We start from the raw sequence: 27198 nt of genomic DNA on the forward strand, positions 1-27198 counted from the left end.
AGATTTCATTTTTTTCTATATGCCAAAAACACACAATTAGTAAAAATGAAAACATAACAGCAAACTGGAAAAAGATTTTGAACATAAATGACCATAAGTTGTTTGCTTTAGTATATTAAGGGTTTTAAGAATCAACTTTTTAAAACAGCCTGATACAAAAATGGACAAAGGATATAAATATACCCAGTAACAGTAATTGTTCCATATCAACAGCAAACAAAATGGAAATGAAAACAAGGTATTCTTCCCATCAGATTGGCAAAGATTAAAAAATGTTTACCTCTGGAAAAAAAACAAGTAATCTGATTAAAAAATGGACAGAAGACCTAAACTGACATTTTTCCAAAGAAGACATACAGATGGCCCACAGACACATGGAAAGATGCTCAACGTCACTCATCATCAGGAAAATTAAAATCAAAGCCACAGTGAGATATCATCTTACGGATGTCAGAATGGCTAGAAACAAAAAGACAGTAACAAGTGCTGACAGGGATTAGCAAAAAAGGAACCCTTAGGTATTGTGGGAGGGAATGTGAATTGGTGCAGCCTCTGTACAAAACACTGTGGAGGTTCCTTGAACAATTGAAAATAGAAATACCATATGATCCAGTAATTTCATGCCTGGTATTTACCCAAAGAATACGAAAACACTAATTCAAAAAGATACATGCACCCCTATGTTTATTGCAACATCATTTACAATAGCCGAGATATAAAAGCAACCCAAATGCCCATCCATAGATGAATTGATAAAGAAGATGTGGTACACACACACACACACACACATACACACAGAGGAATATTACTCAGCCATAGAAAAGGATGAGATCTTGCTGTTTGTGACAACGTGGGTGGACCTAGAGATTATTATGCTAAGTGTGACAAGTCAGGCAAAGACAAATACCATCTGATTTCACTTACATGTGGCATCTGAAAAGCAAAACTAAACAAAAAGCAGAAACAGATCCAGAAATACAGAGAACAAATTGATAGTTACCAGAGGGGAGGGGTGGGAGACAGGCAAAATGAGTGAAGGGGATTGGGATGCACAGGCTTCCAGTTAAGGGATGAGTAAGTCAGGGGGAGGAAGCGTACAGTGTAGGAAATATCGTCAATGGTACTGTAATGGTGTTGTGTCACTACGCTTGTGGTGAGCAGAGCATAATGTATAAACTTTCAGTAAAACACATATGTGTGTGTGTACAATAGCATATATATTTACATATATATCCTCTAAAGCCTCACTGTTTCTCCTGTACTACACTAAAAATTACTTAGGCCAACTACAAAATAAAATGTCTTTTCAAAGCTCTGTTCAGAGTCAAAAGAGCAAGGAAGGACTTTGTAAATAAGAAGAGAGAATATGGGCTGGATGAGAATCCTCTGTTTAGAGGATTTTGTGACCAGCTGAACTACCTCAGCTGAAGAGAAAATGTTGACAACAGAACCTATGTCTCCTCCTTTAATCTTCAGCCATCCCTAAGTGTCACTGATGCCCGTGCCAGGAATAAAAATGCAGGAGACACCACCCACGTCCATTTGTCTTCAGTGACCCAAGTGCTTTTCCTCCGGCAGTTGTGAGCCTGGGCAGATGGTAATCTTTATAGCCAGTGAATTTCAGCTCACTATGAAATTCAAGCCCCAGGACTGCAGTCCTCAAAATCACCCAAGGAAGCAAAGGACACAAACAGCAGTCAGCCAAATGCCATGCTGAAAAGTGTAAAAAATAGTTTTAATTCTATGCACATCTCAGACAGAGACGTGGTGTAGACACGCCCTGGGATGCCTTCCTCCTTCTTGTTCATCTAGCCAATGCCCGCGTGTGCCTCGAGACTCAGATCCAAAAATACCCCTGGTAAGATTTCTTCTTTCTCAACCAACCTCTCCATCCCCAGCCCAGCAGCACACGCCCAGGATGGGTTAGCTTCCCCCACAATGCTGTCATCGGGGCCCGTATGTGGCCCTTTCATGACACTTATCGTTTGCATTATCACTGCCTACTTACCTATCTGCTTCTGCCCCTGCACCGTAAGGGGTAAGGAACTATGGTATCGGCTATCTTTGTACCTCAGCACTGGGCCTGGGGCAATCATATCCCACAGGCTTATCTGCAACGTAACTTGGCTGCTTCCTCATCAAGAGCTGGAGTCTATCAATCCACCCTGTTGAATCAAGGTGGTTCTCTGTTGCTTCTCTGACCAAAAGAACAGTGCAGAAGTGATGCGACATTTCCTGTCTCAGAATATCTGTTCTTGGGAACGTGTCCTCCAGGAACCCATCAACCGTGCTTTGAGCAGCCCAAGCCACAGAGAGGTGCCACTCTCGCCAACTGCCGGCCGCAAATGTGTTATCTTAGGGGCCCAGCCTGGTTGAACCCTCAGATGACGACATGAGAGACTTCAAGCAAGAACCACATAGCTGAGGACAGGCAACTCACAGAACAGCAAGAGCTAGGAATGAATTTGTGTTTTGACCTACTTCATTTTGGGGTGGTTTGTTAAGCAGCAGTGCATAACCAGAATGATACCTGCCTGGTACACAGGAGGTACAAAAACAAAAACAAAACCACAATTAAATCCACTCTGATGCAATACATGGCACCCAGCAAACAATCTAGTAGCTGCTGCTATTATTAAAATTTTGTGGATGGAGAACAAACAAGGAGAGAAACTCGTTAAAGAGGTTATTAGATCCCTGTCAGGGAAAAGTAATGAGGAGCACTAAGTCCACAATGGTGGAGAGCCAAGCCCCGTATGTGATGCCCTTGTCACTCAAATCACGTGAAAATGACAAAAGAAACATAAACATGAGAATAAACCCATTTAACAAGCCATAAAACAGGGATGGATGCCATCGGTCAAACAAATTTTGAGAAATTTCTGGAAGAGGTACAGCAGACAGGATCAAGTGTACATAAAAAAAATCAAATTTAGCCAGAGTTGAGAAACTAAAACCAAAGTGGGCCACACTGGGCAACGGTGGATGTGGTAGGAGATGGGACAAGCTACCTTGAGCCTGGGGAGGAAAACCCAATCCAGAAATGACAGTACTGAGAGCAGAAGCAGGCCCTGAGACGGTTATGATGATTAAACTGCAACTTGAATAAAGAAATGAGGAAGCGTATTTTGGGATCAGCTGTGAAATTCTCCATCTGTAGGGCAACTCTGTTCCCACTTCCTCAATTAAGAACAGTCCATCCAGCCTATTGTCCTATATAAGCCACACACCCTGACAGGAAGCCCACAAGAGTAATTCCAAGCATCTCTTCTCCATTCTGTCCCGACTCCACTCCATCTCTTTGTCCCAGTGGGGACAAACAATGGACAAACTCCGTGCACTGCCTGGGCACGCATATGTACATATTTATTCATACACCCACAGACACACCTGTATGGTCACACACAAACACACACACACCCTGGTGGTGGCACCAAGTACGAGTCTCCTTGTTTGAGCAACAGCATGTGCCTCTCCCAGATGGTAGAAGGAACAGGGCCCCACCTGTGCAGACTAGAAACTCAGCACACAGCACACTCGAGTCCACAGGAGGCCAGTTCCCGCCCTCAGTCAGCATCATCATCGTAGACACCACGTTCTCAGGGCAGGTCCAGAAACCAGTACTAGCACAAACAGAAGCGAGATTAAATGTACGTTAAATGGACAAGTAGAAATATTGGAATGGAATGAAATAAAAAAATAAATCCATCATTCAGAAGATTCAATCAGAGAATTCTCCCATCAGAGTGAAAATATAATGTGATAGAATGAGCCCAGAAAAAGTGAAGCCTCAAAGAGTCCTTTCCCCTAAAAGGGGGAATGAAGAAAGAAAAGCATACAAAGCAATAAAATTGCAAGGCCTTGGAGGGGCAACAGCTAAGGAAAATACACCTCTAAACTCCAGCAGGCTGTTGAAATTTCTGAATTGAAGAAGAAAAATCTAGAAACATGTGGAAGATTAGGTAGAGAAAAAAAGAATCACCAGCACAGACCTCTTGTCTGAGAGTATAAAGTGCTAAACTCACTGAAACACGGAACAGAAGGGGAGAAAGAAATTTATGTCCCAAAATGGAACAACCTCCAAGATCTATGGATAAGTGTAAAGCAAGGTACAAAGCACTGGTACGGTACGCTACCATGTGAGTTTTCAAAAACGATGAGGTAGGGGATCCCTGGGTGGCTCAGCGGTTTAGCACCTGGATGGCCCAGGGCGCGATCCTGGAGTCCCTGGATCGAGTCCCACGTTAGGCTCCCGGCATGGAGCCTGCTCTTCTCCCTCCTCCTGTGTCTCTGCCTCTCTATATCTATCATAGATAGATAGATAGATAGATAGATAGATAGATAGATAGATAGATAGATAGATAGATCGATCTTAAAAAAAAACGATGAGGTGTATGCATTTTCATATTTACGCATAATACGGACCTCCAGAAAGTTCACCAGAAACTGGTAACATCAGTTGCCTCTAGGGAGGGAAACCTGCTGTCAGAGGGAGGAAAATGATGCACAAAAGACTTTATCATCAGGGAACCCTGGGTGGTGCAGTGGTTTAGTGCTTGCCTTTGGCTCAGGGCGCAATCCTGGAGACTCGGGATCGAATCCCACGTCGGGCTCCCGGTGCACGGAGCCTGCTTCTCCCTCTGCCTATGTCTCTGCCTCTCTCTCTCTCTCTGTGTGTGTGACTATCATAAATAAATAAAAATTTAAAAAAAGGACTTTATTATCAGATATATTTTGTATCTTCTGAATTTTCTGCCATTTGAATACACTGCCTACACACACAGAGAAAAATCTCAACCCCAATCTCTCTCTCTTGCTCTCCCTCTCACACACACACACATAAATTTAAAGTAAAAAAAAAAAAAAACAAGCCACAGAATGGAAGAAAATGTAGTCCATGTTATCTAACAAGGACTTGTATCCAGAAATATATCAAGAGCTCAGTGAGAATATATATGCTGTGTGTATGTGTGTATATACATTTGCTTTAAAAATGGAAATCCTGCCATGTGCAACAACATGAATAAACATGGAGGACATTATTCTAAGTGAATTAAGCCTAACACAGAAGGACAAATACTACATGATCCCACTTATATGAGAAATCTAAAATAGTCCATCTCATAGAAGCAAAGAGTGAAATGGAGACTGCCAGGGGATGGGAGAAGGGATTATCAGGAGGTATGAGCTAAAGGGTAAAAATCTACAATTATGCAGGGTAAATACATTCTAGAGATCTGGGGGGGCTGGGTAGCTCAGTCAGTTATGCCTCCAACTCTTGATTTTGACTCAGGTCATGATCTCAGAGTCTTGAGATTGAGCCCCACCAACAGGCTCTGCACTCAGCACAGTCTGCTTGTCCCTCTCCCTCTGCTTCTCTCCCCTACCCACTCCCGGCCCACATACTCTCTCTCCCTCATAAATAAAATCTAAAAAAAAAAAAAAAAGATAAAATACAGCATAGTTGCCTACAGTTAACAATACTATATAGTATACTTAAAAATTTGCTAAGAGGGTAGATCTTATGTTAAGTGTTCTTATCATTAATAATAATAGTAACAGTAATAAAAAGGGGGGGAGGAAACTTGGAGGTAATGGATAGGCCTATGGCACAGATTGTGATGATGGTTTCACAGGTGTATATTTAACTCTAAACTCAACAGATTGTATATATTCAATATGTCCAGGTTTTTGTATGCGAATCATACCTCTACAAAGTGATTTTTAAGACTATGTCAATAATTCTCTGTGCATGTGTATAATCTCCATAAGAAAGAAAACAGCCCTGTAAAAATAGGCATAAAATTTGGAGATACTTCGCAAAAGATATGTAAGTGGCCAATTAAGCATGGGAAAAGAGGCTCGACATTATTAGTAATTGTGTAGAAACAGATTAGAACCACAGTGAGACACTCTACACATTGACTGGAAATGATCTGAGTAAAAAGCTGACAATACTAACTCCTGACAAAGATGTGGAGCTCCTGAACACCATAACTCCGCTATTTGGTATCTATCCAACAGAAATGAAAACATGCCACCAACCAGACTTGTACATGAATGTTCACAGCCACTTTATTTGTTTCTTGTGTCCACTCCATCTAAGTTATATAATTTATCGGCCCAGAATCATTCACAGCATTCCTTTGTAATCCTTCTTTATTTGTCAGTTCAGTAGTAATATCTACTCTTTCATTTCTGATTTTAGTAATTTGAATCTTCTCTTTTTCTTGGTTGACCCAGCTGAAGGTCTATCAGTTTTTCATTTTTTTCCCAAAGAACCAATATTTTGGTTCCCTTAGTTTTCCCTATTGTTTTTCCATCCTCTAGTCACTCCACCGATTTCTACTCTAATCTTTGTTATTCCCTTCCTCTGCTTACTTCAGGTTTAGTTTGCTCTCCTTTTTCCAGTGTAACAGCTTAATTTGTTAAGGGCTCCAAACTAGAAACAACCTACATGTCTGCTGATGAAGGAAGAAACAAATTGTGGCATTTTCATTCAGTGGAATACTAACCAGTAACGAAAAAAAAAAAAAAAAGCTACAGATATAACAATACCATGAAGATCACTATGTTGAGTGAAAGAAGCCAGACACAAAAGAGCATGTATTTTTCGCTTCCAATTATACAAAATTCTAGAAAATTAAAACTAATATATTGACAGAAAGCATATCAGTGGTCACCTAGGTCCAAGAGTGGAGGAAGGGATGACCTGTAAGGGGGCAGAACAAAACCTGTGTAGATGATGTTCTGTATCTTGACTGGGACAGTGGCTTCACAGGGGCATACAACTGCCAAATCCAGTGAATCACACACTTAAATGACAGTTATCTTATATAAATTACACCCCAGAAGTTAATCTACCTTTTTTAAAAGATTTTATTCACTTATTTGAGGGAGAGAGAGAACACACACACACACACACACACACACACACACACACACACACACACGAGCAGAGTGGGGAGGGGAGGGGCAGAGGGAGAGGCTGACTCCCCACTGAGCAGGGAGCCCTACAGATCCCAGGACCCTGAGATCATGACCTGAGCCGAAGGCAGCCATTTAACCCACTGAGTCACTGAGGCACCCCAAAAAATGCCTTAACCTTTTTTTTTTGGCCTTAACCTTTTTAAATGTTTTTATAGTAAAAAGAAGGCAATGGAACAACTTCTATATAGGTATAAAGGGGAAAAACTCAGGCAAATTGCCAATCAGAAAAGAATAATGTATACCACTTAGGTGTTTTTATATGTAATTTACACCATCCAGGGTTTTCTTTTTAACTGAAGTTACTCACAGACATAATGCAGAACACTGAAAACTAAATCAGAATAAAGCTTTGTTCAAGAAAGAAGACGTGTTTAATGGAAAGCTGATGTTACTGTGAGGTTCAGTGCCATTAAGAAAAGAATTTATAAGATAGAAGAGGCGTTAATTTGTAAAAAATGATCATAATCAAGAACTCAAATTCAGGATAATTTCAATAAAACCTAGAAGGGGAGATAAAAGCAAGCCCAAAGTGTTTCCTTGTTCTGGAGAAAATTACAGTTACTAATGAAATCTTGCCTATGGTACAAAAATATAATTATAAACATTAGTCAAATAGAAACAGGAAAGAGAACTTGGGAGGAAAATAAAATTGAACAAAGCACTCTTGATCAATCTAACCAAGTCAAGAAATGGAGAAGGAGGAGAAAAAGGATATAATAAACAGAAAATAATAAATCTAAAATTCTATATAAAACATTAGCAAACTAAATCCCAAACCAAGTAGAATTTATCCTAAATATAAACATAAATATGGTTCAGCATTAAGAATCAACTAATTATATTAATGAATGCAGAAAAATCAAATGATCGTTTCCATAAATGCTAAGAAAGCATATTATTAAGTTCAAATTCCATTCCTGATTTAAGTAGTAAGCTATTACTTTAAATTTTTTTCTTAATTTGATAAACCAACAGCAAACACTATATCTAATAAGAAAATAGTCAATACATTCCCCTCAACAAGTAACAACATAAGCATGCCCTCACTATTTAAGAATATCCGTTGGTCCCGCCCAATGCAATAAAATGAAAAAAAAAAAAACTTTTTTGAAAGGAAGCACTGAATTGAAAAATATATTAATCCCTTGTTTTTTCTAAGGAGACAATGAACTGAAAAATAATTTGAGGGATGCCTGGGTGGCTCAGCGGTTGAGCGACTGCCTTTGGCTCAGGGCATGATCCTGGAGTTTCGGGATCAAGTCCCACATCCGGCTCCCCACAGGGAGCCTGCTTCTCCCTTTGCCTAAGTCTCTGCCTCTCTCCTTCTGTCTCTCATGAATGAATAAATAAAATCTTTAAAAAAAATGAAATGTGTTAGGAATTCAGTAAGGTGGCTAGATGCAAGATAAAATTACAAAAATTAATAGCTTTCCTATGTGATATAAATAAGCTATAAGATAACGGCAATAATTTTTATTTTAGACCTTAATCTTTTAATCTTGGGGTAGGGGAAGAGAAACAGGAACCTGAAAAGCCCCGAAATGCATTAGGCTGTCGGAGGAGGATTTGGCTCCAGGCACCAAGAATGGTGCCAAGCACTAGATAAATATTTGATGAATAAGTGAATGGAATATGAACTTCCTGATTAAGTCTGGTTCCTCTCATCTATTTCCTTTGGGAGGGAATTCTGTTTTCTTACCAGCTGAAATAAACCTTTCTTCTCAAGGTATATAGCACACATATCAAAAAGATTCCTCTTGTGTTTCATGTTGAATGAGCTAAGAGTAATTCACTTAGGTCAAACAAAATGAAAATCAAATAAAAAGATGAAACAAAAATGTCTGCCATAGTCAGTTCATGGTAATAATCAGATCAATGGTAATGTAAATATAACATAATTGTGAAATTTGAATGTTTATTGTGGGTTATTTGTTAAAGGTATATGATTTGACCTTGAAGTCATACTTACAGGAAATAATCCTAGAAAGGACTCAAGATTTTCTTTAGCACAATAATATACTCTTCTGAAGAACTGGGTCGATTTTCTCTTCCATTTTTTCTGTCGTTTTATAAAAATCCTTCATCATACAACCTTGCTGTTTTAGAAACCAGCATTTTTCTTCTCTTCCATCTTTTACTTTCTGAATTTTTATACCACGAGATGCACCTATCCTTACTGTATCTAACAATTATAGGCAAAGAATATTCTTTGCAATCATCTAAAACATGTTGCCCATCTCATTTATAAAAATCAGCTATGAGAATAGCTTTTGAAGCCTACTATGCATAATCTCATTAAGTTATCAGAACAACCTTACAAAGTTGGTACTATTACTACTCCCATTTATTGATAGGGTTAACAGAGGTTCAAGGCAGATAAATAATTTTCCAGCAGTAAGCGACTATTAGGATTCCCTTGATGGACTCCAAAGGCTCCATTCTTTCTACTCAGCTGCTTTGAACCTACATTACTCTAACCACTCCAATGGAAATACGTAAAAATTTACGTAGTGTACCTCCTTGCTTTGGAAGCAGAGGTAGCAAATGAATTTTATTCACTTAGCTGCTTGTAACACTGTTTCTCACGATTAACAGATCCTCTTTACCCATTTACTACAAAATCATAAACTGACATATAGATGTTTCCTTGATTCATGTATATAAATCAACAGCAAGACTTTTCTGTCAACCTCATCGTAAAAAAAGTTGTAAAATGTAAACATTACTTCTATAATTTATAATCTTGGAACACCCTAATACGTCTTTAATAAATGTGACCCTTTCCACTCACACTCAGCATTGGACATGGCAAAGTCCTAGAGAATAAAAATTATTTAAGAAAAACAAAACAACAATAACAGCATAGAACAGTGTCTACTTTTGTCCTTCAGAATCAGCTGAAAGTAGAGATGTGACCATTTTGCTCAAACCGTGGCACCTGAGACAAGCTTAGAAATCTGCAGATATCCATGTTAGCCTCGAATTTGGGTCTTGTTCTATCTAAATACATAGTCAGTCTATCACACTAAACAAGATACTTTCTAGGTTGCTCAAAGATACCTAAAGTAATATGCCAAGCCTCCCAAAGACAATCTGTTACACCAAAAGAATCAAGTCAACTCAACTGCATCATCTTCCCAAGAGGGGTCAGTGTCATCACTAACAGAACCACCTCCCAGTACCATTTCTTCCATTTCCATTTGTTTCAGAGTTGGCCATCCCCCTCTCTAAGAAGCTACAAGGAAGCCTGGGTAACCATTCACCAGGATAAAGGCTGTGATCATGGAAACTGGGAAGGAAAAGAGCAAATGTCGCTGGACTAAAAGCATCCCCTCCTCTTTTACCATGATACGCACTGTCCAGGGCGGCCCATTTGCCAGGAAGGACAAAGGCAGAAGCATAAAATGGGAGTCCCAGAAAGTCTGGACAATCAGTGAAACAACAGTTGACTTGGACCAGGAAAGAGAAGACTTCCTTAACCCAGGAAAAAATAAAAAGATAGTTCCAAAAAATTTGACACCAGGAGAAAAGGTTAAAAGATCACTCTGAGCCAATATTCACCTGTATTTGATCACAACAGATTAAAAACTACCAGAAGAGGGGATCCCTGGGTGGCTCAGCAGTTTGGCGCCTGCCTTTGGCCCGGGCATGATCCTGGAGTCCCAGGATCAAGTCCCACATCAGGCTCCTTGCATGGAACCTGCTTCTCTCTCTGCCTGTGTCTCTGCCTCTCTCTCTCTCTCTCTCTCTCTTATGAATAAATAAATAAAATCTTTAATAAAAAAAAAAAAACTACCAGAAGAGCATTATCTCTCTTATCCTCTCAGTTAACAGCCTGGCCTTGTCCCTTTTAGGTTGTGAGCAGTTATGACTCAGTTTTCAAGCAGAGGACAACATACCCATCTACTCAACAGAACTATGAGTGAGAGCCTCAATTTTTATGTTTGTTTGAAATACAATCAGGGGTAGTCAGGAGCTGGTTAGGCAAATGTTTCCTTTTTAATCAGTATCAACTATTATTAACCAAATTAGGAAGAGAGTTGGAGGGTTCTTTCTCATTTGGTCAAATAACCTCCAGGGGTGGAAGATTACAATCTGAAAGGGTCAGAAAGTGACCCTCCTGAGGGGTAAAGGTGCATCCTTCCAAGGCTAGTGTACACATTTACACCTATACTCTTAAAAACACAAAATGATAGGCTACACAGTTGGTATATACCTTTTTTTACTTTTTCCTTAAAACAGTCTGCCATGTTGCATATCAGGGTATATAAGGCTGCCTATCCCTTGAACACACATTTTGTAAATTACCATAGTTTACAACGAGCTCCCTATTGATAAATATTTGGGCTCTTTCTCATCTATTGCTATTAGAAACAATATTACAACAAATACTCATAAATACTCATATATACTCCTCATTTAGCACATGTCCATTTATTGAGTCAACAAATATCTGAGTACCCACCCCATCCTAAGCTATGTTCATGCCTGAAATTATAGCAGTAAGCAAACCAGACGGAGCCTCTGCTCTCGAGGAGCTTACAGCACAGTCTAGGAGACAGACGTGTGACAGCAAAATGCCCCTGGGTCAGTCAGAGAATTCTTCTAAGGCAAGTGATTTCAACCTTGGCTGCACGTTATAACTAGCTACAGAAACCTTTTTTTTTAAGCACTAGTCTCCGGGCCATCCTAGAATCATTAGATCCAAATTTCCTGAGGTGGGCCCCTGGCATCAGTATCATTTGACGAGTCCCCCGATGACGTGAATGCTTAGCTGAGCCTGATAAACTTTTTTTGAAGACTGCGTTCCTCGATTTTTAATGTGCATGCAAATAATTTAGGAATAATGTCAAAATGCAGATTCTGATTCAGTAGGCCCAGAACTCTGCCTGAGGGTCTGCATTTGCAACGAGCTCCCAGGTGATGTCAATGCCACTGGTTCAGGGAACACACTGAGCAGCAAGGTTCCAAGCCCTAGTGGGAGGCAGCTGGAAACACAAACACAGAAAAGGTGGGCAAGTGAAAATTCACATGGCATGCCAGGCAGCTCTGGAGTAAAATCATTTGGCAGGGATATCCCTAACTCCCTAGGAGAGGATCAGAGAGGCAAATAGGGACCTGAACACAGAAGGCAGAGGCTTGCACGGCCACGGAGAAAGCTTTGGGAGGCCGCGGCAGGTCTCCCACGACGGGAATGACACACACAGGGCAGTGTTCTTAGGGAGGTGAGCATCGGCTGACCGTGGCAGAAAAGAGCAGACTGAGTGAAAGCAGGCACACAGGACAGGTAACCATACATCTTAATTAGGATGTTGACTAGGACCACGGAAATGAAGAGATTGAAACAGTCATGCTGCTTGCAGGAGGAATGAGATACTTGAGAGGAGAGGCCAAGAGAGGTATGATTTTAAACACCCTCACCAGAGAGCGACCTTAAGGATGCTGAAGACAAGGATCAGAGAAATGCCTGGGAAGATGCATTTGAAGCGAGACCCCACAGGTCGCAGGTCGGGGAATCCTAAACCTTGATGCAGCTGTGTGAAGTCCGTCCAGAGGTGGGATGTAGGAACCGGCCAAGGGCGGGGGCGTGGCTGGCCGGACCCACAGTTAGGGCCCGAAGGAAGCAGAAGCCGACTGGAGAGGCAGGGGCAGCCCAGGGCATGACCAACAGAGGACAGAGTCCATTCATTCAGCACATATTTATTAAGCCCCTGCTATGCACCAGGCACTGGGCTGGGAAAACAGAGCAGTGGACAGAATGAGACGGGGGGTTGGGGGGGTGTTGAGGGGAGACCAGTGAACATCATGAGTCACAGAAAACGGGCACTGAATGCTGCAGTCTGGAACTCGGGTCCTAAGCTCAGGTCTGCCAGGAGCTAAGGGGGTGACCTGTTCTGACAAGTTACTGCTTCTCTCGCAGAGCCACAGCTTCAAGAGGGGGTGGGGCGGGGTGGGGGGGGTGTCTGGGGATGGATGCCCTCTGAGGCCTCTGCTGGGCTGTGCAGGGGGTGAGCGGTGGGTGCAGACCCGGACCAGACTCTGCCGCCCAGGCAAGGGGAGCAGATGGCCAGGCAGATGGAAGCCCTGCACAAAGCCACTCATCCGGGAGCCTGGCGGTGATGGGGAGAGAAGCTGCCCTAACAAGGCAGGTGCTGAGTGAAATAAGTCAATCAGAGAAGGACAAACATTATATGGTCTCATTCATTTGGGGAATATAAAAAATAGTGAAAGGGAATAAAGGGGAAGGGAGAAAAAAATGAGTGGGAAATATCAGAAAGGGAGACAGAACATGAGAGACTCCTAACTCTGGGAAACGAACTAGGGGTGGTGGAAGGGGAGGAGGGCGGGGGGTGGGGGTGACTGGGTGATGGGCACTGAGGGGGACACTTGACGGGATGAGCACTGGGTGTTATTCTGTATGTTGGTAAATTGAACACCAATAAAAAATACATTTATTATTTAAAAATAAATAATAAATAAATAAATAAACAAACAAACACACCCAAGGAATCCAACAGTCCTGACCTAGAACAGCAAGATGGCTACAAGGTGACTGTAACAGGACCTGGCAACCAGTACCTGTAAAGGATATACTGGGGGGCCAGCTCCATGGGTGTGCGCTCACACGGGATTCTGTGCTCACAAGGGTTCCCTACTGGGTTTAATGCTCTGTCATCATCTTGAGATTCTTGATAAAATTTTAACAAGGGGACAAGCCATTTTAATTTCGCACTGGGTCCTGCAAATTACATAGCCAATCTTGGATACACTGCTAAAGAACATTCACTGGATTAACATATGCGTAATAAAACCTAAGGGCTGGAAGACAGTCAAGAATTTCCCATTATTGTCAGACCAGAAAACAATTATTCAAATTCTCACTGAAATCCCAACACTGAGCATTAATTTAAAGGACAAAACTTGTAATAGGTAACCCAATGCCTCCTCCAAACATGCTTTACACTCAAGAATTTCTTTAACTCAAAGAAATCACTCTGACTACCCTCATGGCATTCTCCTTTCATCATCTTTAGTTGCAATACTTCACTTGAACCTCCTCTGTCTCCTTTCCCAGCCTTGACTCCCTAAAAGTAAGGTCATCTTGTTCATCTAAGGTATCTGCAAGGTATGGCACACAATAGGCCAAAGCTTTGTATAAATCTTTGAGAAAAATGAACAAAAAGTCCAAGTGCCCTTCACAATTGCTGATGCAAGTCATGAAATAAACAAGATTTGCCTGACTGGACAGCACAGAGAAAGGCTGCTATATTGCATTTTTGCAGCATAAATGCTGATGCCAGCACGATGACAACAAGCCCAGTTCCTTTAGAGCACACCTCTGCCCTAATTAAATAGCCCTGAAGAAGGTCTGGGCTTCCATTTTTGCAACAGAACAGCTCTTCTACAAGCACGTCTATTCTAATTATGGACCTGTCCCAGGCTACTGTCATTTCCAGAATTTAGATATCTTGACTCCCAGGAACATGCCTTATGCAGCACATAGTACAGAGAAGTCACTCAAACATTTGTAGAATACATTCATCTTAGCACTTCAACTACTATGATTTATTGATTTTAGTAAGAAATTAGCTTTAAGAGTGTGTGTGTATACATATATACATATATAAATATGTACACATATACACACATATACATATATACACACACATAAATATATCCTCAATGGGGAAAGGACGTTTTTTCAACAAATGGTATGCTGGGAAAAACTAGAAATCCACATGTAAAAGAATGAAGTGGGACGCTTGTCTTAGACCATGTGCAAAAATCAAAATGGATTCAAGACCCAAACCTAAGACCCCAAACTATAAAACTCCTGAAGAAACACAGGAGAAAATGTTCATGACATTGGACTTAGCTATGATTTCTTGGATAGGACACTAAAAACACAGGCAACAACAGACAAATGGGACTAGAGCAAACTTTTAAAAATTGTGCAAAAGACACAAAGGCAACCTATGGAATGGGAGAGAATATCTATAAATCATATATCTGATCAGGGTTAATATCTAGAATATAAAAAGAACTCCTACAACTCAACAACAAAAAAATCAAATAATCTGATATAAAAATGAGCAACGCACTTGAACACATATTTCTCTAAAGAAGATATACAAATGGCCAGAAAGTGTATGAAAAGGCACTCAACAGCACTAATCATCAGAGAAATACAAATCAAACTTCACATCCATTAGGATGGCCACTTTTGTCAAAAGAATAGAAAATATCAGGGCACCTGGGTAGCTCAGTTGGTTAAGTGTCTGACTCTTGATTTCGGCTCAGGTCATGATCACAGAGCTGTGAGATTGAGCCCTGCCTTGGACTCCGAGCTGGGCATAGAGCCTGCTTAAGATTCTCTCTCTCCTTCTGCCCCACCACCCCTCCTCCCTCTCTAAAAAAAAATAAAAATAAAACGCTTTTAAAAAATAAAAAGCTTTTAAAAAAAGAACAGAAAATATCAAGTGTTAGTGAGACTGTGAAGAAACTGAAACCCTTGTGTACTTTTGGTAGGACTGTAAAATGGTACATTCACTCAGCAGGGAGTCTGCTTCCCCCTCCTCCCCACTTATGCTCTCTGTCACTATCTCTGCCTTCTCTCAAATGGATAAATAAAATCTTAAAAAAATAAATTAAATAAAAAGAAGAAAATCCTGTCATATGCTGTAACATGGATGAACCTTGAGGATATTATTCTAAGGAAATGAACCAGTCACAAAATGATAAACACTGCATGATTCTATTTATATAAGGTATCTAAAGGAAAAGCATCATATTTACAAAGACAAAATAGAAAAGTGGTTACCAGGAGCTGGGAGGGAGGGGAATGGGAGTGTCTGCTAATGGGTAGGATGAGGTATCCTTGGGGTAATGAACATTCTGAAATTGGACACTGGAGAGAGTTGTGCAACCTGTGAATATACTAAAACCCACCACACTATACACTTTTAAAAAGTGGATTTTATGCTATGTGATTTATATCTCAATTTTTATTTTAAGAAGTATCTATACCTGGGGCACCAGACTGGGCACAGTGAGCTAAGTGACAAACTCTCGGTTTCAGCTCAGGTCGTGATCTCAGGGTCGTGAGATCAGGCCCTGCGTCCGCTCCACGCTCAGCGGGGAGTCTGCTTGAGATTCTCTCTCTCTCTCTCTGCCCCTCCTTCTGCTTGTGTGCATGTGCTCTCTCTCTCTAAAATAAATTAATTTTTTAAAGTAACAATAAAATAAAAAATAAAAAGCATCTATGTCTTAGAAAATCTATAGTTTAATTTTTGACCTGTTTCTCCCAAAATTTATTTTATTCTTGCCATAATGACTCAGCCAGTCACTAAAACTTGTGACTCAAGAATCTCCCCTGGAAGTTTTACTGTCTGCCTGGCACACACATCTCACAGCTGCTCTGGAACCCACAGCTGGAATGGGGCTGACTTACTCTTTCAGCTCCGGCCCCAGCCATGGTTGCACCTCTGGTCTCAGGCAAGGTATAAGACCCGACCTGTGTCTCACTGAGATTTTCCCCGTGTAAGAGATTCACTCCCTCTCAGGAGGCATGGCTAGAAAATATGAGGGATGGAAGCTATCAGTCGCCCCGTTTCCCTCCCTCACGGATAAAGCTGGTCTGGGAGCAGGAGACTGGCCCTCGAGAACATTCAGACCCTGATTCCTGCTCACTCCTGTGCTTCGAGTGAGCCTGCCAATAGGTTTGCCTTTTGCTTAGGTTAGAGGCTGGTGTGCAAACAAAACTGAGCAATAAGCTCCCTGGAATCAGTGAGTTAAAACTCCACTGAGACTGCTCCCCCCACCAGGCTTCTGCTCCAACAATCCTCTCCCTGGACCCCCCGCCAGGCTTCTGCTCCAACAATCCTCTCCCTGGACCCCCCACCTCTTGACTCGCCCCAACCCACCCCAGCCACGGTGACCTACCAAGCAGGGCCCTGCGCCTTCCCCGCTTAGAGTACTGGCCTCCCGATCACCGGGGGTAAGGCCCTCACTGTCTGCCGTTAGAGACGCAGTCTGCCCCCTGCCCACTCTCCAGGGGCCAACCCAGCGGCTGTCTCTCGGGCCAGTCAGGCGACCGCACGCTGCTGCACTTGGGCACCTGCGGGCTTTCTGCGCTGGTCACTGCTCCTTGCTCCGGCCGCTGCTCAGACACCTACGTCTCCACTCGCCACCTCCAACGTCATCTCCTCTGGGAGAGCCACCGTTTTCTGCAGCACCCTCACTCCCTCTTTCCAGCCTGTACCTTACTCTCACCATGACCACAGCGGGGACTGTCGGTGGGGTGCACAGGTGGTTCAGTTACGTGTCTGCCTTTAACTCAGATCATGATCTCAGGGTCCTGGGATCGAGCCCCAGGCCGGGCTCCCTGCTCAGCGGGGCCGCCGCTTCTCCCTCTGCCTCGCCCCTTCTCTGCCCCTTCCCCTCCCCTGCTTGTGCTCTCCTAAATAGATACATAGATAAATAGATGGATGATAGATAGATAGAGATAGATAGATAGATAGATAGATAGATAGATAGATAGATAAAATCTTAAAAAAAAACAAGCCTGTCGGTGCCCACATCCCCCCACCCTGACCAGCTCAGCTGCCGTCGTCCGCACTCCTGGGCCTGTCTGCTTCCCCTACCCTGCCCACCCCCGGGGCAGACCGCCACGTGCCTGGGGGTTAAGCGCCCACACACGCCCCCCAGGGAGCAGCGGCCAGTGCCTGGGAACCAGCCTCCCCTGGGCGTGGGGGGCCGAGGTGCGAGCTCTGGGCAGGTTGGGGGGGTGGGGGACACCCGGGGAACCTACCACTTCTGGCGCCTGCCCCGCTCAGTCGGCCACCTGTCCACCAAACAGCTGGCGGTTCCGCTCCCCCGGGGTCCGCTTCCCAAGGCCATGCAGACACCTGGCATTTGCACGTATCTGCTCGGGCCAGACACTATCCCAAACACGCACCCTCGTAAAATAACCCAACATTCGGACGGGGGACACCGAGGCCCACGAGGTTGAGCAACTCGCCCGAGGCCGCAGAGCCGGTATCTTCGGCGCCTTCCAATCCTATAGCCAGCTCCTGTGCCCTGGACCGAGAGCCCTGGAGGGGGGTCCTGTTCGTCCTCTCTCGCGGCCCCATCGTCCAGCAGAGCCCGGCGGAGGCACGAGCTCAAAACCTAAAGGTTTCTGCTTGGGTTAGTGCCCGCCCTCTGCTACCCCGACACGGGCTGGTCTCACCCGCGAGCCTGCACCCCGGGAGGCTGACCACCCCCTCCTACCCGGCCACGGGGCAGCCGAGTGAGGACGGCCAGCCGGCGACCCCTGGCACATCTCCCCAGCGAACCCGACGCCCCCACGCCACTTCGGGCCCCTTGGCCAAGTGGTTCCTGCGTCTTGCTACAAAACCTCTGACTTCGCCCCGAACCTTTAGCAAGAGCTCCCGTCTCTCCTGCCCTCAGTGTCTCCCCTCCACCCGCGTTTACCCCAAGCCACCACCCTTCGTACCCTCAACGTGCCACAGCCCCCCCTTCCGAAAGACTCATTGTCCACCTCAACTTTCACATCTTCCATGGCCATTTTTTTAAAGATGTTATTTATTTATTCTTGAGAGAGAGACAGAGACAGAGACACAGGCAGGGGGAGAAGCGGGCCCCGACGGGGACTCGATCCCAGGACCCCGGGGTTGCGCCCTGAGCCGAAGGCAGATGCTCAACCGCTGAGCCACGCTCGTGCCCCCTCCACAGCCATTTTTATTTGGATTTTTAGGGGTTACGCATCTATATGATACGAAGGAGCTTCCTGGAAGCAGCATCTGCGCTTAGCCCTGAACTCCGAGTAGGCTTCCAAGGGTGGGGTTCAGACAACCTCTGTCCTGACTCCTGCCTCAAACTGCACCCCGATCACCTTTACACTTCCTGCTCGCACTTGCCTCCCAGTCTGCACCCCCTCTCTGGGAGGGCGCCTGTCATGCCCACTATACCAACACGAGTGGTCTTTACATTTTCTAATCTGTCTTCTTGCAGGAACAGCTCCCACCAAAACCCCGTTAACGCCTCCCTACTCCCTCTTTCACTGCCAGCCACTCCCCGTCCCAAGCACCCACCACACAGTCCTCGGCTCAAAAACCCTCTAGGGTTGCCTCCTACCCACAGGATAAAAGCTCACCTCCGCAGCACAGCATGCAATGCAGTCCTGGGTCTGCTGACCTGTGTCCCCACCTCCTCGCTCACCAGCCCCCACCTCTGGACCCTCAAAACCCATCCCGACACATCCCTCGACTCCATCCAGTTGCAGCGGCCCCAGGTCTTTCCCATCTCAGGAGCTTTGCTCAGGCGACTCCCTCAGCCCGTGATGCTCTCCCCACCCCATACCCAAAGGGCTCCCCAAACTTCAAGGGCCCAGAGAAAACACCACCTCTGCCACCGTAGCTGACCTTCAGACATACACCCCGACAATGGGGCTGGCCAATAGGAACTAAGCACCCCTTCCCAATACTCCCAAAGGAAAATTCAATTTTTATTTCACATTTTAAGGTCAATGTATCTAACAATTTTTTTTTCGTGTCAAGTGACAAACTCAACTGAAGACAGTGTCAATAAAAGGGAACTCGCGACATCCTGTAAGCAAACAGCAGCGCTAGCTTCAGGCATAGCTGGCCCAGGTGGATCCAGGATCCAAGTGACCTCCGGGCCCGTCCCCCGCTTCCCTCCCAGCCCTACGCTCCTCTCCGGCCTCAGTAGCCACTCTCCACATGGCAGCAAACAAGGGTTCATAATCATAACCCTGGCATCCACCTGAACAAATCTCAAGAAAGACTGCCTGGCTCTCCCAAAGGCACGTGTTCACCACGGAAGATATTCTGGCCAATGGAAGATACTGATCAAAGACCCAAAAGGTCTTTCAGGGTGTTCCTCCCCCAGCCCAGAGCCTTCCGCCTTGGTTCACACAGCATCCCTCCCAGCAGCTGCTTCCTCTCTAGGCCTCCCTCCTCAGTGGCCCCTACTCTTGTTGAGCACCCCCCAGCCCCCACCACGGTTCTAGTTCCTACGGAAGCTCCTGGATTTTAACATCACCTCCTCCCACTGACCCTCTGGCCCTGGGGGTGATAGCACTTTCCTGCTGTTGCCACTCTACTCATCTCACCACCTTCTGCTGGACCTCTCATGTCTCCCATCACCTACGTAATTAACCCCCTGTGTTAGAGCCTCTCAGTCTGAGATACCTAGAGCGGTTTTTCACCCTGACTGGGTCACAGCTGATGCAGACACTGATGAACACCAGGCAGGAATGCAAAAGAAAATACGGAGAGTACGCCACCTAGCAAGAACCACCCTCACCACCTCACGTTTATTGAAGGCCCACTATGTAGCAGACACGACTCTAAGGATGAACTCCCCAGATCCTCCCATCAGCCCTGGGACATAGGTGTTTCTGTTAGCCCCTCCTTAATAATGAGGAAACTGAGGCTCAGAAAGGTTAAATAATTTGCTCTTACTAAGACTGTGGGTAGGCAGAGCCGGGGTTCAAACATCCAGCCAGGCTCTGGAGTGCCAAGTAGAGTGTTTCCAGTAGGAGGGTACTCAACAGCATCAAGTGCTACGTGGAAGGCGAGAGTCAGGATAGACAAGGACGGTGAAGGGGCTCCTGGATTTTGCAAGAAGGAAGTCATGAGTAAAGTCAGAAACCTGACAGCAGGGATGCCTGGGTGGCTCAGTGGGTTAAGTGTCTGCTTTCGGCTCAGGCCTCGATACCAGGGTCCTGGGATCAAGTCCCACATCGGGCTCCCTGCTCAGTGGGGAGTCTGCTCCTCCCTCTCCCTTGGCCCCTCCCAGACTGTACTCTCTTCTCTCTCACCCACTCTAATAAATAAAATCTTAAAAAAAAAAAGTAGACAGCAGTAGGGTAAGGAGTTAGCAAATAAGACAATAGGGGCAGGCCATTCCTTCAAAAAGTTTGGCTGTAAAGAGTCACTGAATAGGTCATGAGATGGGGAAGAAGCAGGCATCACAGCAGGGTTTTGACTCCTGGTCTGTTTTCAAGGTGAGGGTGACTGGGCATGTTTAAGTACTGATGGAATGAGCCAGCCGAGAGGGAGCGTGAAGACACAGGCACGAATGAGGATGATGAACAGAGCAAGGTCTCTGAGAGGCCAGACAGGCAGGCCACATAGTCCAGGAGCGGCTCAGAAGCCCCTCTCTGGTACCTGGGGGCAACCAAGAAATGATGGCTACGGATTCAGGTCATTTTGTAGTCTGGAAAAAGAAGTTGCTTTATGGTGGTTTCCGTCTTCCCATCAGCAAAACAGGAGGGAGGAGCAGAGGGACAGAAGGCGTGAGAACAGAGAGAAGCTTCAGATGGGCCAGGGCACACCCTGGGAGCCTCTGTGTAAAGAAAGGAGCGCCCAGCACCACTGAGGCTCCAGCTGTGGTTGGTACCCATGAACCTACACTGGCAGCAATTCTCTGGGTGCATTTGCATCCTAGGCGTAGGCAAAGGACCTGAGCCAATGGAATGATCCAAGCGGGGTGTAAAAGGAGAGCAAGGGAATAGAGGAAAGAAAGTGGCGGGAGGAACTGATGAGACTAGCGGTGCAACCTGAAGGAGGGGGGTGAGTAAAAGCGATCAGGGAACAGGTGCAGTCAGTCCTGACTGACTGGGAAGAGGGGAAGGCGAGAGACGATGCTATCCCACGGAATTATGTCAAAGCTGGAACCTTTCTGAGTACGGGTGTGGCCAGGGAGAGGGTGGCTGAATTGAAAAAGAGGTCAAGGTGTGTGGAGATAAAGTCAAGAAGCTGATAGTTTTGAAGGTTTTAACAGAGTCCCTGAAGGGGAGGGCATAATTTGAGAAGACAGTGATTTAGGGCCTCGAGATTTTAATGAATGAGAAGCAGGGGACTTAGAAATGACAGGGAACAGAAAGTCATGGAAGTCCAGTGATGGATGTTTGTGCTCGCTCCACATTCCTTCGTTCCTCCTTCTATTAGCAGCATCCTGATCCGGCTGCGGGAACCCTCTGTCCTCCCCGGGCACACAGGGGGCTTCTGAAATACTAGTAATATTCTCTTAACCTGGGGAGTAGGAACATGAGCGTTTATTGTTCTTTCAATTGTGTAGTTATATTTTAGTCTTTAAACGTTTTATATGCTTTATACATACATTTCACAGTTCAAACAAACAGACCTGCGAAAACTTCCTTTCTCCACTCTCCGAAGATAAGGACCTGGTGCAGGTCCGGGCAGTCAGAGTTAACAAAGCTTGATTTCGATGCCTGACCCAATTCAGGCCCACGAGACACCAGCCCAGGGCTTTGGCTGGAGCTATTAGGAAAGAGGTGCTCTCTTTCTGCTGAAGTTGTGAGGCTTATTTGTAGAACATATCCCTTCGCTAGCTTGAGAATAAAACTAACACAGAAGAAAGCAGAGCCTAGAGACAGAGAGTGACAGATTTCCAATATCATTTGAATACCTAGTTCCAGCCCCTCCTGAAGCCGAATTACCTGGGGCTTTTCTTTTTAAGATTTTATTTATTTATTTGACAGAGATTGAGAGAGAGAAAACACAAGCAAGGGGAGCTGCAGACAGAGGGGGAGGGAGAATGGGCTCCCCCCGGGAGCTGGGAGCCCAACGCAGGGCTCGAGCCCCAGGCCCTGAGGATCGTGACCTGAGCTGAAGGCAGATGCCCAACCAACTGGGCCTCTCAGGTGCCCTTACCTGGGGCTTTTCAAAGTATAAACCACTAGATTTTGTTTTTCTTTGCCAGTTTGCATTTGGTTTATGTCCTTTTAACTAGAAATTCCATAATTCGGTGGAATAGCCAAATAAAGGATTCTCAATTCAACAGCCCCTGTGATCCTTTTCAACACATAAGTCAAATCGTGCTCTCCTGCTGGAGACCCTGCAGTGGCACTCAGAGTAAAGGCCACCGTTCTCAGGTGGCCTATGATGCCCTACAGAATCTGGATCCTTCCCTCTCAGCTATTAGTCAACAACTCTCTATTGTTCACTCTGCCCCAGGCACAGTGGCCTCGAGGCTATTCCATACTACACCAGCCAGATGCTTCAAGCCTCTGCTTTAGCTGTTCCTTCCACCTGGACACGCCTCCAGACATCTGCTCACTGACTCCCCCACTCACCTCCTCCAAATCTCAAATTCTCAGAAGGCCTATCCAAATCCTCCTCCCACAGCCGGTGATCCTGAACCTCCCCCCACCAACCTACTCTTTCTCCCTTCCATAGCATTTATTATATAATATAGTATGTGCTCACTAAAACGTACCCAATGAGGGCAGGAGTCTTCCACTGGTTGACTCATCTCAAGTTCCTGGAACGGTGCCTATCCTGTAGTAGGCCCTCAAATACGTGAAGGAACAAATAAAATGACATGGGCTTCCAGGGAGAAGAGCTTAGTTCGTAAAATAGGCAGTGGAGAGAAAGGACACTGAGCCCCATCTCTTGATCCTGATATAAGTGGAGTGTAGGAAGAAAAGACACCTCATTTCGAAGACTTTTGGAGGAGCTGTAACCTAAGAGGGCAGGAAGGAGGGGGAAGAGTTCAGTGAAGAGGCTGAGGATGTGGGAAGGGGTGTTAACCAGTTGGGGCTTGAGTGGGCTTGGTGTGTAAGTTTGGGGAGACATATAAAAGCTGGAGGCTGAGTCAGGGGAGAAGCAGCTCAAGAGTGGTTTGCAGATGAAAGTAAGAACAAGAGGGATCCCTGGGTGGCGCAGCGGTTTGGTGCCTGCCTTTTGCCCAGGGCACGATCCTGGAGACCCGGGATCGAGTCCCACGTCGGGCTCCCGGTGCATGGAGCCTGCTTCTCCCTCTGCCTGTGTCTCTGACTCTCTCTCTCTCTGTGACTAAATAAATTAAAAAAATAAAAATAAAAAAAATAAAGTAAGAACGAGGCAGGCCAAGTGGTTTATTTACACTAGGTGGAGATGAAGGAGGTAGTAATGGAAGGCCTGTGAGTTCATCTGGCATGAAAAGAATTAGTCCGAGCAATCCTTGGAAGATAGGAAGGATTCTTAGAAGTTGGTGGATGAAAAAGCCCTCGTATTTGGTTGTCATTTGCTTCTTGAGCAAGCATCCCAGACGCCGCTCAGAAGCATCCGCCGGACCAAGACACAAGGCTTACCTGTTCTTGGCGACATCCTGGGTCCACAGAAAGTAACCCCCCTCTGCATAATATAATAACCCTGTGCCATGAGCAGCCTGTCAAACCCTCGTTCTCCAAGCCCAGAACTGATTCTGAACCAACATCCAGGATCACAACTCCATTGTCCAAAAAAGGCGAGAAAACAGGTTGCTTTTCAAAGACGGATCAGAGCACTCAGCTTTCCTACCTGTCCTCCCGTGACCCCCAGGCTGCCTGGGCAAGAGAAAGAGGGTAAAGAGAAGGCTTCCTTCCACCGATCCTGACTCACCTCTGTTGCACGCTAGCTTCTCTCTACAGAAATTTCTTCACAGTTGCTAGAACACACGTGCATGCCAAGATTCAAGGAAAATGTTACTTCCAGTCAAGGAGAAGAATTGCGTTACTTAACCTCTAAGGAAAAGTGGCTTACTATAAATCAGGCCCTGGGGAGTGATGTCATTTTGATGCTTCTTACAGCTGTAAGGAGACTTATTAAATATTCAATAATTAATAAGAACAGCTTCAAAATTGTCCTTCTCACAGAACTGCCCCTGTAAAAGAAGCCAGCGGGAAGGAGACTTGGGCCTGACTTCCCGCCCACCAACAAGACCTTAGTGGTACAGGACGTCTGTCCTCCCAGTATTTAGTAAAATGCCCATATTTCTGAGGCAGGTATCCTCCAGGAGAGGATCATTAAGCAATTGTTTAAACCCGTGGGAGCACCTGGCTGGCTCAGTCAGAAGAACATGTGACTCTGGATTGCAGGGCCATGAGTTTAAGCCCCACACTGGGTGGGTAACGATTACTAAAAATTAAAACAGTAATAATAATAATTACAAACATTTAAAAAATAAATAAAATAGCCACCAGTGGCCGCAGCATTCAAGACGGTTCCAATAATCCCTACCTCCCGGTATTTATTCCCTCTTCCCACTTTGTACAAGCACTGGTTTGTGTGACAAACAGAATATGGCAGGATTATGTCACTTCCAAGACCAGATTTTACAGGAGTGTAGCTTGAGTCCTGGGATCTCTTAGAACACTTATTCTGGGGGGAAACCAGCTGCCAGGTCAAGGAGCCCTATGAGGAGGATCTAAGGCCTGCCAACAGCCCAGTGAGTGAGCTTGGGAGCTGATCCTCCCACAACTGAGCCTTCAGATGACCCAGCCCTGGTCAACACCTTGACTGCTACCTCCAAAGAGACCTGAGGTCAGAACCACCTGGCTAAGCTGCTCCTAGCTGACACTACTGACCCAAACACACTATTTTCAGGTGCTAAATTTCGGAGTAATCTGTTACACAGAAATCGATAATTCACTACCCTGAGAAGGAAAATCAGAAGGTTTAACTTGGGTCTCTATCCTACATACGTGTAGTGCAGGAACAACGTCTCCGCTTGTAAGAAAGCCACAAATTATTCATTCAGTCACTCGACAACTGCTTATTGAATGTCAAATATGCACCTGGTATTTCCAAGCAACATCACCCTTCGTATATAGTTTATCATCCATAAAATAAAGAGAAAAAAAATCACCAACAGCCCTCTCCGTCCTCCCCCCACACACACACACCTACTTCAAACTGCTCAATCCATTGGTTTCATCAGCTTTTTAAATCTTTCTGTTCCTAATGCTCTACTCCTCACTCCCGGCTTTCACAAACTCTTTCAGGAAGGTACATCAAGTTCCCCTCCGTGGCTATTTTGAGTGCTCCATGCACTGATACTCATTTTTCTCCTACCACACGCCCTCCCATCTACGGGGGAAAGAATCAGGTCCTCTGATTCCATGTAGCATTGGGCCAAGGAAGAATTCACTAGGAGGAGGGAATCCGGATCACAGGTGTTAAGAACAGTTCTAATGTCTGCAATGAGTGGGCAGGTGGCCACGGCAGCTGGGGTGGGGGGGCAGGGGGGTGCCGCCCCCCGACCCTTCCCTGGACTCGTGTTGTCTCTCCAAGCGGCACCAGGATCAGGCTCCTCTAAGGAAATCAGGAGCCTCCTTCTGCACAAAGGAGGTCAAAGGGCGGCTTTCTTTCCATCAACCACAAACCGGGCCTCTGGCAAAGCTGACCAGTGGGGAAGGCCCCAGACCGAAGCCACAGCGAGACCGTCCCCTCGGCCGGGGTCCGAGTCAGATGACTCCTCGGGGCGCACAGCAAACCTCAGCGAGGCTCACCCCCACATGCCGAGCGTGGCGCCAGTGCGCCGGGCTGGAAGGCCACGGCTGCCAGTCCTGCCCGGCACCCAAACCTGAACTCTTGCCGCCCCGCAGTCCCAGGAAAGCGGGGGAAGCCACAAGTGCGCGGGCAGCCGGCCTCCGGGCACGCACCTGGCGGGACTCGGGACCGCGTCCGGCACACGCGCCCCCCGGCGCCGCCGTCACCGGCGCTCGCCACCCGCCCGCCGGCCCGGCCCGGCCCGGCCCGCAGCGAGCGCGCCCTCCGCGAAGGCTCGGGGCCGCGGGCACGGCCGCCCCGGGCAGGGGCGCAGCGGGGGCGCGGCCCGGGGTCCGGAGGGAGCCCCGCCCGCCCGCGCCCGCGCCCGCCCCCGCCCCGCTCCCCGGCGCGCGCCCCACCTTGTCGCCGAAGCTGCGAGCCGTCAGCAGGTCCGGGCTGGGCGTGCTGTCGCCGCCCACGGCCTCCTCGCTGCTGGAGCCGGCCAGCGGGTGCGGCATGTCGAGCAGGGAGTGCGGCCCGGTGGACGGCAGGCCCCTGGGGGGCCCGCCCGACATGGCGCGCGCCGCCGCCGCTTCCTCCCGTGCCCGCCGCGCCCCGGCTCCCGGCTCCCGGCTCCCGGCGCCCCGCTCGGCCGCGCAAGGTCCGAGGCCCTGCGCCCGCCGGACCGGGAGCCGCCGCCGCCGCCACCGCCGCCGCCGCCGCCGCCGCCGCCGGCTCGTCTCTGCCCGCGCGGGCCCGGCTGGGCTGGGCTGGGCTGGGCTGGGCTGGGCTGCTCCGCTCCGCTCCGCTCCGCACCGCGCGCCCCCGCTGCGCGCCCGAGGCCCCGCTCCGCGCCCGAGCCCGAGCCCGAGCCCGCCGCAGCCGCTCGCTCGCACCTCGGCCGGGGGCGCCCAGCCCGCTCCGC

At 46.5% G+C, this 27198-nt stretch overlaps 1 protein-coding gene across 2 annotated transcripts in view; it reads right to left on the bottom strand.

The window, feature by feature from the left end:
* SNX30 (sorting nexin family member 30) overlaps nucleotides 1-26916 on the bottom strand; it is a 107992-nt gene extending 81076 nt beyond the window's left edge. Inside the window, exon 1 of one of the 2 annotated variants that reach the window (XM_055302247.1) lies at nucleotides 26693-26916. In XM_055302247.1, coding sequence (XP_055158222.1) covers nucleotides 26693-26848 — 156 coding nt within the window. In that variant the 5' untranslated portion in view covers nucleotides 26849-26916. The remainder of the gene's footprint in view (nucleotides 1-26692) is intronic. The other variant, XM_055302248.1, reaches the window with a different exon arrangement.
* Between the last annotated feature and the right edge of the window lie 282 nt (nucleotides 26917-27198).

Source organism: Nyctereutes procyonoides, unplaced genomic scaffold (genome assembly GCF_905146905.1).
Source record: "Nyctereutes procyonoides isolate TBG_1078 unplaced genomic scaffold, NYPRO_anot_genome, whole genome shotgun sequence".
NCBI classification, from domain to species: Eukaryota; Metazoa; Chordata; class Mammalia; order Carnivora; family Canidae; genus Nyctereutes; species Nyctereutes procyonoides.